Here is a 16,514-nt window from a genome sequence, read left to right as displayed (position 1 = left end):
GTTGTAAAGTCCTTTTTGAATCACCTGGTATATTCCAAATCATCAAAATTAAGTCACCGTAGGTAAGCAGGAAACTAATTTAAAAAATAATTTGCATATTATACAACATAATTTTGAGGAAATAACATGTAAAAGGGGAAAGAATGGAATCATATCCTTTTAAGCTCTAGCAAAGTTCTTGACAAAAATTTTTTAAAGAAGGCTTTTAGATTTTACAATGAGGCATGACTTGTAGTGAAAAGGAAAAAGAATGGTTAGAATCACTTTGCATTATATGAAGGCTCCAGTAACTGAGGTCAATTATCATTTACTATACTTAGGTAGACAAAGAAACCTCCCACATGGGGGAGACCAAGGCTCAGTTTGCGCTGTTGTGCCATAGAAAGAAAGAATACTTGGGAATGGTTTTTGCCAGTAAATTATGACGACGACAACAACATTACTGCTGCTACGAGCATCACCACTGCTGTCACTGCTGCTAATGTCTCCTTATTAACATTCACGCTCAACTACAATTACAGCACTGGGTGAGGTGTATTAACCACAAACTTCTTTGCTACATAATAACCATCTTTCTTCCCTTCATTTATTATTCATTATATTACTGAATATTAAACACATACGAGTCAGCAAAGATACTGTGTATAACCTACACTCCTTAGACTGAAATGTTGCAGTGATCAACTTAACGTTCGTCAACGACTGGATCACCACATGGCAATGCGTACTCACCCTGTCTCCCTGAAAGCCTGGCTGACACTCACACTGTCCTGTGATGTGATGACATGATGCCCCATTGTAGCAGTCGCATATCAGGTTACAGCCCTCACCCCAAGTTCCAGCTGGACACCGGTTAGCACACACGATGCCCTGCGACAAAATTACGCACTCTGATGCAGTGATTACCGTCTCTCCTCCTTTGTGTCATGCAGGTCTTGCGTCTGAGGACACGTGGTGTTCTCTCCGACTAGTTTTGGTAAACATTTCATCACGTGTGCACACATGTATTTTACTTGCGTACAACACGCAGCTTTTATTCAAAATTATTCATTCTTAAAATGACAGTATATTCAATACACAAAAAACATATTTAAGATATTTTTTAAGCACAGTTGAATGTACTGTGTTTCAACAATATTATGAATTTTTTGTGTTTTCTGTTGCCGTCAACAATCTTGCCGTTTTCTGACTGCTTTAAAATACGACTGTATCCAAGACACAAATTTCACATCTCCGTAACACAAACCACAACGAGGCCCATCTGACCAATCAGAGGGCAGTTTTGTGTCATGTCACAATGTTCATAGAGCCCAATTTTGCTGAGCACTAAAACCACGCCATACTAAAACCCTAACAAAACCACTAATGGAATATAACGAAACGTAAATGTGCAGAATACGAGTTGTATCTTCATATCTTTCACCCTTAAAAGACCATTAAGAATTTTGAAACATTACCATCCAAGCAAATTATTTTAGGTTAGTGCTTTAGTTAGGGATTTAGATTTTTTAAATTTTACATTCATTAACAGGCAGAGAGAGTGAGAGAGAGCAACAAATCACGGTAGGTCGTTACTGCCAACGTGCTGCATGTGGAATGATTGGTTAACTGCAATTGGTCAGATTGACCATTTTCCTCCAAAAACATTGGTAAACACACAAAAGCTTACACAGCATCAAAACCCAGAACATGGCCGTGTAGGGGAAAAGTACGTCAAGAAGACAAATTGTTTATATGCATTAATAGAAATTCCAGGTCAAATTTGAGCCATTAGAAAAAGATATTTCTGAAAGATCAATTTTCAGTTAAAACAGTATTATCACTGGAAGATGTTTAATGATAATGTTCAAGTCTGTAACTCACACTCCAGCCTGGAGTACAGTAGCATTTGCCCGATGCAGGGTTACAGGTTCCTCCATTTTGGCAGCGACATTCTGACAAGCACTCTTCCCCGTGCTTTCCCTCAGGACATCGATCCTCACATCTGCGGAACAGAATTAATCAACTGTGAAACCCCAACTGATTAAAGCAAAAGGTACGATGAGCATCGCAAAAATGTGCCAATTAGCTTCACCGCGTCTGCCTCTCCATCTCCGTGTAACAACGTGAGAGTCGCTGAATGGATTTCCTACAAATGCCACGTGAAGTTTCTAAATTAAGTTCTCTTCATAAATATATTGTGTATGCAGGAACTTACATTATTTGAAGACATTCTGTTATTCTAGTAATAATGTGACTGATATTTTTGTTAAGCCATGCATTTATTAATTTGGTCTTCTTCTTCTTCTCTTGCTCTGGCATCCCGAACAATATGTCCCAATCTTGAGCTACCTTCTTCCAGTTGCACACTTTCATCTCTCTCATATCTTCCTCTATCGCATCAATCCACCCTCCCCTTGGTCTTCCTTTAGGTCTTGTTCTCCACCATTTCTGCTTTAATACCAAATGTGGCAGTCTATCCTCTCCCATTCTGACCACATCTCAACCGTTGTGATTTATTATATCTCACAATGTGCTCGTGACGGATCAATTCTTCTAACTCCGCATTATATCTAATCCTATACGATCCATCATTATTCTTTACGGGGCCAAAGATTTTCCATAGAATTTTCCTTTCAAAGCACATTAACTTGCTTTCTACTTCAGATGCAAGTTTCCAAGATTCTGCCCCACGAGTTATTACCGGTCTAATGAGTGTCCTGTACAGTCTTAACTTTGTGATCCTGGAGAGAATTTTAGATTGAAACAGTTCTATATGTGCATAATATTGCCTGTTTCCAGCTTGGATCCTGTTATTAATTATTAAATATTTTACATCTCATGTTCAATGAACTTATTACTCTGGCAAGTTGTTAGCCATTTTGAAGAAAGGAAAGTGGAGTGAAAATGACTATCGCAATACATTTAACAAGCTCCGCAAAAGATTTAAAAACTGAAAATCACAAATTAATACATTAAGCAGGCACAAGATTGGACGGAAGGTTCACAGATTCAAATTAACATGAAATTGCTGGGGAAGCATTTAAAAAACATTTTCATGACAATAAAACTTGAAAATTAAATTTCTTCAATGTAGGGACAAACATTTCTGCAAATAACACAATTTATTTGTGGGTTTCAGCAACATAAGATTATTTTCATTAACTTATTTGTCGAAACGCTTACCCAAGACAAAGTCCCAGATACACTACAGACACTTAAATTAGATGCACACATAACAACTAAGAAATTACCACGATTCTCACCAACATTTCTGAACAACACTTACAAAGGTCCCGTCCAGCCCGGCGTGCACACGCACTCTCCAGATATGTGGTGGCAGGAGCCACCATTCTTGCAACGACACTGCTCAGCACAGTCCTGTCCGTACTGCGTGGGTGGACACGTCTCACTACAGAACTGGCCTCGCCAGCCCCTAGTACACCTACACTCTCCACTGTATGGGTCGCAAGACGCCCCGTTCTGACACTGACACTTGCTGCCGCAGTCTGGACCCCACCGATCGTCAGGACACGCTGTGAATAGAGTAAAATGTAAAATTGTCGGGAACCTCCAATCACTTTCCCTTATCCTCCTCTTTCAGCATTCACGCAAGTAAAAATAAGTGAAATACCAATAATAAATCAGATAACTAATTTTCAGTTTTTGGTAAAACTAAAGAAAAAAGTGTTTAATCACAGCAAATGAAAAAATTGCAAGCTAAAATAAAAACAGTCCACTATCTGATGTGCGCTAAAGCGTGGTTTTCCTTAAGACGACTAAATAATCGAAGGTCTTGAGAATAATGTATAGAATGCAGTTAACAAAAGTTTCAGAGAGATTCAAAAATGATGATACAGAAAATATTTAAAAAGATGGGACGACCAAATCAAACGAGTAGAAGATAAAAAAAGTACTTTTAAAAATGGCCCAGTTCTAATAAACTATAAAAGGATAAGAGCAAAAAAAATTGTAACAAAATTAAGAACACAATTTATACAACGTGAAACATTACATAAAGCCTTTGCTTATATAACATGTGAAACCTCTATAATAGTACGAAAATATGTATTGTATTATTAAGTGTTATTCCACATCCTATCGTCATCTGACTAACTTATGGATCCATGGAATGTAATAAAGATGCATGAATGCAGACCAAACACATCAGAAGTTTTAAAATGTTTGAATACAAATGTCAATGAAGGTGCAAAATGTCGCAGCAACATAAATGGCAGCAATTTCTTAAATTCCATTTAAATTCTGAACTTTTTAAATACCACCATAGGGAATTCAATTAAAACTGTCAACATTTCTGAATGAGTATGTCACTGAAAATATCCCAGATGAATAGAGAAATGCAACGGCAATTTCCCGTTTCAAACGAGAAGACAACAAATGCATCAGTTGGCATAGTTGTCTAAGTATAAAAAATAAATGGATCACATGTGGGTCCTCGCAAACTTGGTCATGAACCTTTGTGTTCCAGAAAAAGAGGGTAATTTTTTGACTAGTGTCTCAATCGCAACTTTGCTTCACAACGTTAGATTCTCATGAGGTAATATGTTTGTCCCTTTGGATGACAATCTAACAAGAAGGAGCATTACTTACAAATGCTGCAGGTGGGGCCACCATATCCTGTTTCGCATTTGCATGTATCGGGTGCGATGCAGGTGCCATGCAGGCAATTCTCTGAACACACGGGGATGCAGCGATCTGCAGCGTTGCTCTTGGCGTAGCCCTTACAGCAGTCTTCCACAGGCCGTGTCTTGGCTAGGGACTAATAACACACACCACACTTCATGAACGCCTCACCGAACAAGAAGCCGACAACCAAACCCACGCTCATGAAATATAAGAAACGGGAGAAATGAAGCTAACAGATCTTCTTAGTCATCAATTTCCCACGTCTGCATTATTTCTAACTACCTCGGAATGATCCATACACACACAGAATATCTATCACAAACCGGAGGCCACTCTGGCGTATACTTTAAGATGAAAAAAACGAGGTGAAGGGGAAGTGTGGTAAATCATAAAATTTTAATGCTGAAGCTGCATTCTGTATTCCAAAACGATGTTGAATGTCCTCTGACAAAGAATGCACTATGGGACAACTTAAAATATGACTGATTTCACACACGTATAAGTTACTTCTTCTGTGTACGATTCCACGGATAACCTAATTTTTTATATGTCGACTTAAATACCTTGCACTCCTGACGTATACCCAGAAGAGAAACTCAGAAGGTTATACAAAACAATACCTACGGATTGTTGTCTTCTGAGTTACAGTGTTATAACCCAAAAGACCACGACCCACATTTTTACTGTCATACGAACAAAATTTTGTTGGAGAATCTAAGAAGGAGATGAAAGGATAACACGACTCTCAAAAAAAAATAGGTTGTCAAAATGGTTTACAAAAATGTTCAGTGGTAGGTTTTGGCAGGGAGCCGGGGTAGCTCAGTCAGTACAGTGACCGACTATGGACTGGACGACAGGGTTCGATCCCTAAAAAGTGCAGAGGATTCTCTCATGTCCGACGGGTACCGGGGCCCCTTCCCGGGGGTAAAGCGTAGCCAGAGAATGACGCTAACCACTCAACCCTATCTAGTGCCAAGGTTAAGAATGAGCAGGCGCTAGCAGCGTGGACCTTCATCCTCAAAGCAGGAAATTTCTCCATTGAAATCTTACCACTGTTTTGTACACAGTCTTGAAATTTATCTTGTACTTTGAACAGCGTGGTGGGAAGTTGAAACACCAGGTGTAATCACGCACTTGGTACGGCTTCTGTTCTGAGACACGGACAGTCGTCGTGTAACTGCAAGTAGAAGAACGGAACTACATTCTCAATGCACTCACATGGAAGTATTGAAAAAAATGTATATCTGCCTATAATCTGCTACCACATCACATCTAACAAGACTAGTCACTCAATTTCATGATCCTATATTCAAGTGCGGCGAGTCGAGCGACAACGGAGAAGATGATGGACCAAAATGAATGGGTGTGGGAGGACAAACTGCGACATATTTTAAAACACGCAGCAACTGAGGAAAATCTTCAGTCAAGATATCTGGTCCCAGGGGGTTATTCAAACTCAATCCCAAACGTGAGTCAGATTTCTTAACTGCTCTGCACAAGCCACTAACTTTTTGGTTTAAAACAGGAATTTCAAAAACATGGTTACCATGACCTCCGACAAAAACACCCCTTTCAAATTTGCGCAAAAACCAGCCAACTACTGTGAAAGTCGGTGAGTACACACACAAGTAATACGCATTGCCCAAAAAAAGGTATTTACATCCAGAAATAAGAAAAATGCAACAAAAGCAAAACTGAGAGTGCCAATGCTCATAAAACAAGCGTTTATATGAATAAGGCAAGATGACTTCTGCATAGAGGAATGGAAGAAAACACAATTTGTGCATACAAAAACAGACCAAGCAGACCTTGGAGGTGCTTTATAGCATTCAAAGCAATAACATTCATGAATCTGTAAGATTTCAGGTTTTCACGGCGATGAGTATGAAGATTTCCGTCTTCTGGGTTGTTGCGCTGTGTAGTCTGGTCGATGTTTATAGACGTTTCAGAGGTCATACTGCCTCCGTCATCAGGGCGATGAGTATGAAGATTTCCGTCTTCTGGGTTGTTGCGCTGTGTAGTCTGGTCGATGTTTACCAACGATTCAGAGGTCATACTGCCTCCATCATCAGAGTATGAAGATTTCTGTCTTCTGGGTTGTTGCGCTGTGTATTCTGGTCGATGCTAACCAACGTTTCGGAGGTCATACTGCCTCCATCATCAGAGTATGAAGATTTCTGTCTTCTGGGTTGTTGCGCCGTGTAGTCTGGTCGATGTTTACCAACGTTTCAGAGGTCATACTGCCTCCGTCATCAGGGCGATGAGTATGAAGATTTCTGTCTTCTGGGTTGTTGCGCTGTGTAGTCTGGTCGATGTTTACCAACGTTTCAGAGGTCATACTGCCTCCGTCATCAGGGCGATGAGTATGAAGATTTCTGTCTTCTGGGTTGTTGCGCTGTGTAGTCTGGTCGATGTTAACCAACGTTTCAGAGGTCATACTGCCTCCGTCATCAGGGCGATGAAGATTTCTGTCTTCTGGGTTGTTGCGTTGTGTAGTCTGGTCGATGTTTATCGACGTTTCAGAGGTCATACTGCCTCCGTCATCAGAGTATGAAGATTTCTGTCTTCTGGGTTGTTGCGCTGTGTATTCTGGTCGATGCTAAACAACGTTTCAGAGGTCATACTGCCTCCATCATCAGAGAATGAATATTTCTGTCTGCTGGGTTGTTGCGCTGTGTAGTCTGGTCGATGTTAACCAATGTTTCAGAGGTCATACTGCCTCCATCATCAGAGTATGAAGATTTCTGTCTTCTGGGTTGTTGCGCTGTGTATTCTGGTCGATGCTAACCAACGTTTCAGAGGTCATACTGCCTCCATCATCAGAGTATGAAGATTTCTGTCTTCTGGGTTGTTGCGCTGTGTAGTCTGGTCGATGCTTACCAACGTTTCAGAGGTCATACTGCCTCCGTCATCAGAGTATGAAGATTTCTGTCTTCTGGGTTGTTGCGCTGTGTAGTCTGGTCGATGCTTACCAACGTTTCAGAGGTCATACTGCCTCCATCATCAGAGTATGAAGATTTCTGTCTTCTGGGTTGTTGCGCTGTGTAGTCTGGTCGATGCTTACCAACGTTTCAGAGGTCATACTGCCTCCATCATCAGAGTATGAAGATTTCTGTCTTCTGGGTTGTTGCGCTGTGTAGTCTGGTCGATGCTAACCAACGTTTCAGAGGTCATACTGCCTCCGTCATCGCCAAATAACCTACTGAAGCCATCAAAAAATGAGGCTGGCACGGGTGAGGACAGTGCACAGAACTCAGTCGAGTAAGACGAAGGTCCAAAGGCCACTTCGCTGACCTAGGTGTGGATGGGAAGACAATACTGAAATGGATCTTGACGAATCTAAGGATGGGACGCAGTTGCGGGCTCTTGTCAACACAGCAATGAACTTTCTAGTGCCATAAAAGACTGTGAACGTTTTGATCAGCTGAGCGACCATCCGCTTCTCAAGAAGTATTCCGTCGCATGGAGTTAGGTTAGTTTAACTTTTCACATTGCAAACAAGTAAAGAATTGTGGGAAATTACTTTCAGATCACATAATTTACAATAAGAAGCGACTTTATTGTTCCGTGAGACAAAGAACTACATTTTTGTGCACTACTTTGTGAAAAAGCTTGAGAAACACTGGTCAAAGATCTCGAAGCGTTGAAAGGCACACAAAACATTCAAAATACTCGTAGCTCTGTCTCACAGCGTTGGAAAGTTCCACTAGTCGGAAGTAATTCAACAAAACCTTAACTGTGGATTACGTACGTGGATCTCAGCTGATTTTCGACGTACTGTACAGCTGAGAAGTTTGGCTCCACGCCAGAATGTCCCTACGCGAATTCCCGGGTCTCGCTTGCAAATCCACACAGCCACCGCTTAAATCAGACGGATAAATCCCATGACCCATTTGCGGGTGAATCACGCTGATGGAAGAAACACATCTACTGCTTATAAACTCCATAACAGGGAAAAGAAAACGAGCCAATTACTGCTGGAGAAGACCACGAAGCAGTCACGGAACAGACTCTTCCAGAATAATAGGTTCAACGTTCAAATTGACGACAATGGAAAGGTTTACTCCACACAACTGCATGTTGCGTACTCTAGTACATAATATCCGAACAGGATCGATGTTCACTACTGCAGACACAAAACTTATTGTTGCGAAGGAAACAAATTTCACTATTTCCAGCAAAATTATTTCGTTAAATATTCACACAACCGAAGGGGGGGGGGGGGGGTAGAAAATCTGTGGCAATGATAACAGAAGCGGGATATCGAGATGCGATGATACGCTGAAGAATGTGATGCACGCACTGGGCAGAGAGTGAAGACGACAAAATGGAAATCTCGAGAGCCCCGTTAGGGGCATGGACCGACGACTTCCGTCGATAGGCGAGCGGTTCAATTCGTCGTATCTTTTTTCTGACAGGAAGTTGCAACACGAACATCTTCATAACACAACAAATTAATACACTCACTGAACCCCTCAAGCACTGCAATTGGTATCGCCACGAAACAAATGACAGGCATCACTCGTTCCGACAGGTTTGCCAACTTATTGGATTGCAACAATTGCACAACTCACGAAGTTTCTAGCAAACGAATCGCAACGTAGATTATCATAATTTAAGAGTGTGTTCTTGGGGGGGGGGGGGGGGGGGGTCCCTCACTCGATTCTCTCACACCCAGTTCTGGGTGTTGCACATTTACATTTCGAAACATCTCCCTTTTCCAGGAACGAAGCTACATCGCAAAATGACGAGCGAGGTTAAGGCGCCCGACAGAGCAATGCACCAACGTCTACGGCAGAGATTCTAAATTACGGGTTGGTAAAGACTCACCGCGAAGTGCCAACCAGGTCGAATCTAGATGTTTTATAATACGAGATTACACACCGCCACTGGACCCTGTTCTGAGACAGACAAATTCTGTCCTCACATTCAACTTATTTTATATCAACTTTAATATTATCCTTTATACATCAATAAAGGGTGGAATTATACAATAACCACTGTCATGGCCGTAGTTGAGGAAATTGCACTTAATTAAAACTGCGTCTACGTAACGCGCTGGTGGCTCGGATGGTGACCGGGAGCCATCAACCAGCATTACGCGGCCACTACTGACTTAAAACCTGGCCCATCCGACTTCATCACGACCAAAGGAAAACCTCACGACTACAAATCGTCCAGTGTCGTTCCGATCAACGCAAATTATTACGAGACGCGAAGAGTTGCAGTGAGTGCCAACCGAACGTCGTGAAGTAGTGACTGGCACCACTGCTTCGTGTTCGGGAGGTCTCTGGTTCGAACGTAGACCAGGAACCTCTTAAGAACATGAATTGCAATCTCACTGAAAGCAAAGATGTCATTACCTAATATAAATTGCGGTCTCGCGAACAAATAATATACACCGAGAGTTGGCGCAGGTTTTCTCAGGCCTATGAAAACACGGGGGAGAGACCAAGAACAACTGTGGAGCGCAGGAACAGACGATGACAAATGCAGATCACCGGCGTAAGTGTTGAAAATTGAGGCTGCGGATTGTTAGTTGAGAGACAGGCCGGTACTTACGTCTCCTGCCGCGTGCAGACATTCGGCCCCTCGAGGGCTGAAGCGACGGCCACTAGGAGACCCAGCAGCGCCCCAGACCAAGCCATCCTCAGACAGACACCAGTCAGTCACCTGCACACACAAACGCACGCGGTCGGATTAGCAACGAAACAAACACGGCCCGTCCACACGGCAACTCCAACTGCTGTTGGCAGTTTCCAAAACTTCTTTCGGGATAATTAATACGACGAAAGGCGACGACCCACCTCGCCGAAGTCTCGTTTTCTCCAACGCGCGCCTTCGACCTGATTGCGTCACGTCCGTAATAAACGGAAGCGAAGGCTCAGTCCACGCCTTCTGAAGAAATCGCGAAATGTGGCAACGAGGAAACTTTTCCTCTGCGTCGCTAAAGTAAATACCAACAACACAGAACTGTCTTCAGTGCAGTCGGAGGAACGCCATCCGCGAATGAAAACAAACACGAAAGCAGCTGGTTTCGTCTTTAAGGCTTTGCCCGGGATGTTCTTTTGTTAAATCTTATGTGGTACCGCCTGATTCGACTTCTAATGGTTAAGTGAAGTGTTTTCTTCGCGGTACGGTCTGGATTCGTAAATATTATGAAGACGAGCTTCGGCTTCAAAGGGTTAACCAGCTGATTTTCGTAATGGTGAGGTGTAGTGTTTTCTTCGCGGTACGGTCTGAATTCATAAATAATATTCAGACGATCTTCGGCTTCAAAGGGTTAACCAGCTGATTTTCGTAATGGTGAGGTGTAGTGTTTTCTTCGCGGTACGGACTGAATTCATAAATAATATTCAGACGAGCTTCGGCTTCAAAGGGTTAAACCGGCCTCCAAGTGTAATTCATCAACTCACGGGCCCTCGTCCTCCTTCTTGTTGCCAACAGGCCCTCACTCATACACGAGCAAAGTTGTCCTCGGACGTCAACCATCTCATTTTTAATTAACCGCGTTACTTACATAGAATGACCGGAACGGATTTGGAAGGAAACGATGACGGCCTAACTGAAGGTAACTGGACAGGAACTCGTTGGAACGGACTCACGAAATCTAAATCAGGGCACCCAAAATCTCCAGGCAGAAATTCCAACCCACGACATTCAAAAGTTTGTTGGAAAACCTGAGACCACTTGGATACCTGGACGTCTGTGGGAGTATAATATTAAAATGGATCTAAACTGAATGTTTCTGTATTCGTTCATGAAGAACAGAGAATCTTACACACTCCGGGTTGCATAAACTGTGGGAGTAACAATTAGCATCTGAATACGGGATCTGCCCCATGGAGTCACTTAACTTGTCCCCTCCTTAAATGACAGATAATCATTAAAGCTCCTTTAAGTCTCGCGGTTAACGAGCAGCCGGGACTTGAAGCCCGTATTGCATGCAGTCGCCAGCGCCCGCCAATTGCTGGTTGTCACGGAAGTTGCGAAACCGAACATCGGCCCGACTCTCAACTCGACTGAACACGAACTATATGATCCACATAAAGGCCACGCCGTCTCAAATGGAGTAATTCCTGTAATTAATTTCGGCCGCGCATTCCTAGTGAAGTTTATATATTAGCTTTATTCTAAATAGTCTCTTTACAATTGCGTAAAGTTTGATTACGACATCGCTTATTTAACTTGAATTAGTTACGCTTAAGATGGGTCTGTGGTAGCTGAAATATGTTATAAAATTTGTACATTTTAGAGTATCAACATTTCGTGCAAGATTTTGATCTACATCGAGGATTTAACATCAACATTAAGCCAAACGTTTCCTCCATTAATGTGACAAAGCTTTGATATTCCTCCTTCTTTAAATCAATGTTAAAATCTCCTGTCAATATTATCGGCATTGTACGTATTAGGACCTTCTGTGGCCACAATTGGAAACATCTCTGTAAATTTGGAAGCTAAACGCGCCAGATGCATTGAAAATTGTACGCATTGGTTCATTAAAATTACAATAAAATACATTACAGATTCTTAAAGGTCTTTATTTACTGATCATTTTACATTTCCCTTACTCTTACCATCCCTGAGGAATGAACATTTAAAGGTGACTCGGCGCTGGGTCTTACACATTTTCGTAATGTTTTCGAAACGCACCACAGAAAAGTTGCGATGAGAGAACAAAGATTCCAGAGACGTTCAGAATCAGTTCGAGTAACTACTTCTCGATGAAATCTTATCATACCATCCAACTTGTTCATAAACAAACATAACTGATCTATATTTACCGCACTTTTATCTGTCTCCGAGGGTCTACTTACTGCACGTGTGCGAAAGAACGGTTTCATTAAAAATGGCCGTCTTCTGCATTACAGCGCCGTGATCTACTAGAATTTACAGACGTTTCGGATGTACCTTCTGCCTGCATCATCAGGGTCTTATAGCATTCAGATGGATTCTGAAACTTTGTAAATGTATAACAGCCCAGAAAACGTCGTGACTTCTGAAAAGCTACTTTCTGGTGCAGACAATAATTACGATAACACTGAAGTGACGTCATCAGTCAGCGTAGACAAACCCTGGCTCAGTTTTCCGGTGGTCGAAACCAGTGAATGACTCGACTTGAATCTCGGGTTCCGACAGCCGAGCGTTCGTAACATTTAATCAGCCTGTAATCACGCTCCGAACTGCCGTCGCCATGGAAACTAATCAGCGTCTTTGTGTGATGAGCTTAGCAGCGGAGGACTGTAGTCGGATGACGCGATGACTCAGAAACCAGAGACTGTTCCGTTGACGATAGCAGCTGAATTTCACGTTCTACCTACGTCGTAGAACATCAAGTTCCAAATATATTGTGGTCTGGTTTCACGTCTCGCCGTTAGCAATGCAACGCGCACGCGCGGGGGGGAACCGTGATAATTGCCTGAGATCACTTCCTTCCGGTCTGACGCTTCGACCCGCTCTCGTGAGGGGGACAAGGGCACGGCACAGCTTCCCTGACCTGTTCGTTTTCTTCAGTCCGCATTTTCCTTACTTTCCTTCCCTCTAATTTCTAACTGTGCTGGGGAATGTACCGAAACGTCTGCAAAAGACACCGACCTCGCGACGCTCCCACTCGACTTTGAAGCCGCCTTTCGCCGAGGAGACGCCGCTCTTCAACTCCCAGGACGTCGAACTCGCTCTGATTCCCTCCTGCTAACTCCACCATCGCCCTGAACCACTTGAACCCGATCTCAGCGCTCGGCTCTCAAGAAGCTTCTTCAAGAGGCGAACGCTCTTCAGGGACGTAAGCGTCAGGCGACATACATACAGGGTGTGCCATTTAAACCGCAACCAAACAACACTGACGCACTGAGGCCCAATTTTAAATCAGAAGCAGATCTGCCCTTTAGTGAATGCGGGGGAAATTCCAAGGACGACGATGAGGCGACATGCAGAAAAGTGTGAAGCGTCGAACTATGAATGGCCGCTTGTTTCCATAGAAACAGAACTCACAAGCTGTGATGACGTCATGGCGTTACCTGCTGTGACGTCACAGTCAGCTGATACCGCAACGTCACAGAGGTCAAAGAAACAAATCGGCGACTTTGTCCTTGGCCCGGTCAGCGCCTGCGTGTTGAGGGGCACTCCGCCGTTCCACGTTTCCTGGTGCAGGGAACCGGAAGGAACCTTTCGCCAACAAAGACACGCGATTCGTCTCACCCCCTTGTTAGTTAAATATGTCCGTCTTCTTCTGCGTTGTAGTCCGGTAGACGTCCACCAACGTTTATGAATGAGGTCATGCTGCCTCCGTCATCAGGGCGATGGACGGGAAATATTTATATCGTGTGCTTCCCGTCCTGACCCTCTCATTCCGCAATAAGTCGCTTTCCCGAAATGAAAAATCAACTGTAAGCTCGTGTGACGAAATGGCGGAACCCGAAACAGCCTTCATCAAGCCTCGGAAGAAGAAAACATACGAAGCCTACGACAACCTCAAGCAGAGAATAAGTTAGTCTGACCCGCATAGTAATTCGATAATATTAAAACGGTTGTAATTGGGCTGGATTCATATGGCTCGTGTCAGGTCCAGTGCCGGGATGTTCTTGAGAAGGTAACGAACATTGTGGTTCCGTAAAACGCTTGCATTACGCGGACGAGCTGAGCAACTACCACTTTGCCAAACAAAGCCACTCTTCCGCAGAACTAACAAGCATAAGGCCCAGGTTTAATTTTCATTGGCCCGTACATTTCACGGTAGAGCAAAGCAGACTGACGGTCAACACCGGAACACGCGCCAGAAACTGCTTCCTCGCGTTAAAACTGTTTACACTGAACTTTGTGCGCAGTTTCGCGTATTTTTAAACAGACGGTACGAAGGTCGTGCTTACACGTCATCCGTTTGCTTTGTCCAGTCGCCAGACGAGACTTCGCTTGTACGGTCCCTGGATACGCACGTCTTTAAAATTCCCTAAAACAAAAACAACAAATTTAACCGGTGCAAAGTGCCATATCACAACTGTGACTTAAGACGACCTGGTTTTGAGAAATTAAAAAAAATCCTGTCAACATATACACGAAGGTTTCAGCCCTTTAGAAACCGGCGGTAACTTTACGTATGTCCGACCTGCTTCAACATCAAATAACTCTTCAATTTGTATTTGTGGGTTTCCGTGTTATTTTCACAATAAATAGCAGTTATTTACTTAAATTGCATCGACCAGCTGATGTTTGAAATGGGAAATTGTTGTTTTCTTTGTTGTACGCACTGAGTTCTTAAACTCCATACAAAATACAGCCCGCAGCTTGTGGCGGCCACAAGTGGCTCCGTTTGCGCCCGGACCGGAAGTGACTCCATTACCGTGCTCATTTTCCTAACCACAAGTACACACAGATAACTGCAGAGAGCGTGCCACACACATTAGCGACCTCCCACGTTACGTCACTGGCAAATGACTGCTATGTTGTTTATCGGAACGTCACGCTCACTTGTTTCTTGTACTCACCTTTCCATTTTAGGTTAAGACTGCAGAACCGAGTTTTCCGTATGAACTGTGACGAGGCTAAACAAAGATACGATTCAGATGGAAGTTCACAAAGGCAGAACATGTCACACCCGATGAAAATAAATTAAAAGAACGATATCGATCATTTTGTAGCAGTCGACAGCAGAAACTCATTTTCTGCTCGTGTCGACCGTTGGTTAACAACAAAATGGCGGCAATGCAACTACGCTGGTAGACAGTGGGTTCAGGTCCGACAATAACAACGCACAAATTGAGGAGAAAGGAGACTTTCGTTTGAAAATAATTTCCCGCAATCTCTAAAGAAAGACGGGCAACACGGACGGACTATTTCCCGATACAAGAACCTGTTTAATATACTGAGTTGGCAACACTGTTCTGTCACGGACTGGAAGGGCCAATGCATTGTCCTCAGTTATGAGGTAGCAGCCCGCAAATCGGTAAGCAATCTGACTGTCCCTTGGTGTGAGTCATACATTGTTGCAAAGCGTTCATTCGGCAAGAAAGGTTTCCGGGAGCCCTTAAAGGACGTCGTCTCGTTATTCATGCACGAAGGGCCAACCAGACCTCCAATCCAGTGAAGTTTCGTAATCATATGAGTCACGGAGCTGTGACAAATGGTTACATGAGTGATCAGCGTCAAACCTAAAAGCAAACAGTCGCAGGGATCGAGTCATATCAGAGCACTCGGCAAAGAAGCTACTTCCGTTTCAAGTACAGATGACGTCAAGATTAAACCTGCGCTGTATGTAATACAATGTCCTATGGACAAAACACGAACCACGTCATCGCAGACTCATTTCTCAGAATGCAAACCCTGCGAGAACTGGAATCCAATCTGTGATCTCGCAGAGAAGGGAAAACAAAATCTGGTGCAAGGAGAGGGAGAGGGAGGGAGGGGGAGAGAGAGGGAGGGGGGAGGGAGAGGGAGGTCCGTTGTGCCTTCGAGCGACGCGGAGTCACCCCTGACTGGCCGATTCAAAACTGCGTCATTTTCGTAATCAAGTAACTGATGAAGCTCCCAGTATTAAGTTTCGTCGAAATCGGTTCAGCCAAACCGGCCCTGACTAGGTCACATGACCAGGCATTTATTCATTCTCGAATCTCGCTTCGCCAAAATTGAAATGACGAAAACTTAGATCACTCTTGGAATTAAGTTTCTGGTACGAACACCCCCCCCCCGACAATAACTGCAATTACATTTCAACAAGAGTGGGAGAATCGATAACAGGCTGACCACAGCACCAGGCAACACTCCACGAATTCCCATCGGCACATCTGAGAAACAGACACACTTTAAATTTACCTCCACTCTTCGACTGTATACTCCGGTATTCGACTGTTATTTACTTATGTGATGCCCAAATTAACATCATAATTTCATAC

At 43.3% G+C, this 16,514-nt stretch overlaps 1 protein-coding gene across 3 annotated transcripts in view; it reads right to left on the bottom strand.

Annotated features, from left to right (window-relative positions):
• Positions 1-16,514, bottom strand: part of drpr (multiple EGF like domains draper) — a 44,846-nt gene that overhangs the window by 20,382 nt on the left and 7,950 nt on the right. For all 3 annotated transcript variants that reach the window (XM_022073163.2, XM_087346837.1, XM_022073164.2), the window contains exons 2-7: positions 10,189-10,299; positions 5,677-5,803; positions 4,591-4,759; positions 3,269-3,515; positions 1,864-1,984; positions 733-870 (exon numbers count right to left, since the gene is read on the bottom strand). In XM_022073163.2, the coding sequence (XP_021928855.1) occupies positions 733-870; positions 1,864-1,984; positions 3,269-3,515; positions 4,591-4,759; positions 5,677-5,803; positions 10,189-10,274 (888 nt within the window). In that variant the 5' untranslated portion in view covers positions 10,275-10,299. The remainder of the gene's footprint in view (positions 1-732; positions 871-1,863; positions 1,985-3,268; positions 3,516-4,590; positions 4,760-5,676; positions 5,804-10,188; positions 10,300-16,514) is intronic.

The sequence above is a fragment of the Zootermopsis nevadensis genome, unplaced genomic scaffold (assembly GCF_977971745.1).
Source record: "Zootermopsis nevadensis isolate Lab colony 2312 unplaced genomic scaffold, Znev_1.0 Znev_ptg000010l, whole genome shotgun sequence".
NCBI classification, from domain to species: Eukaryota; Metazoa; Arthropoda; class Insecta; order Blattodea; family Termopsidae; genus Zootermopsis; species Zootermopsis nevadensis.
This window is presented reverse-complemented; position numbering and strand designations above follow the sequence as displayed.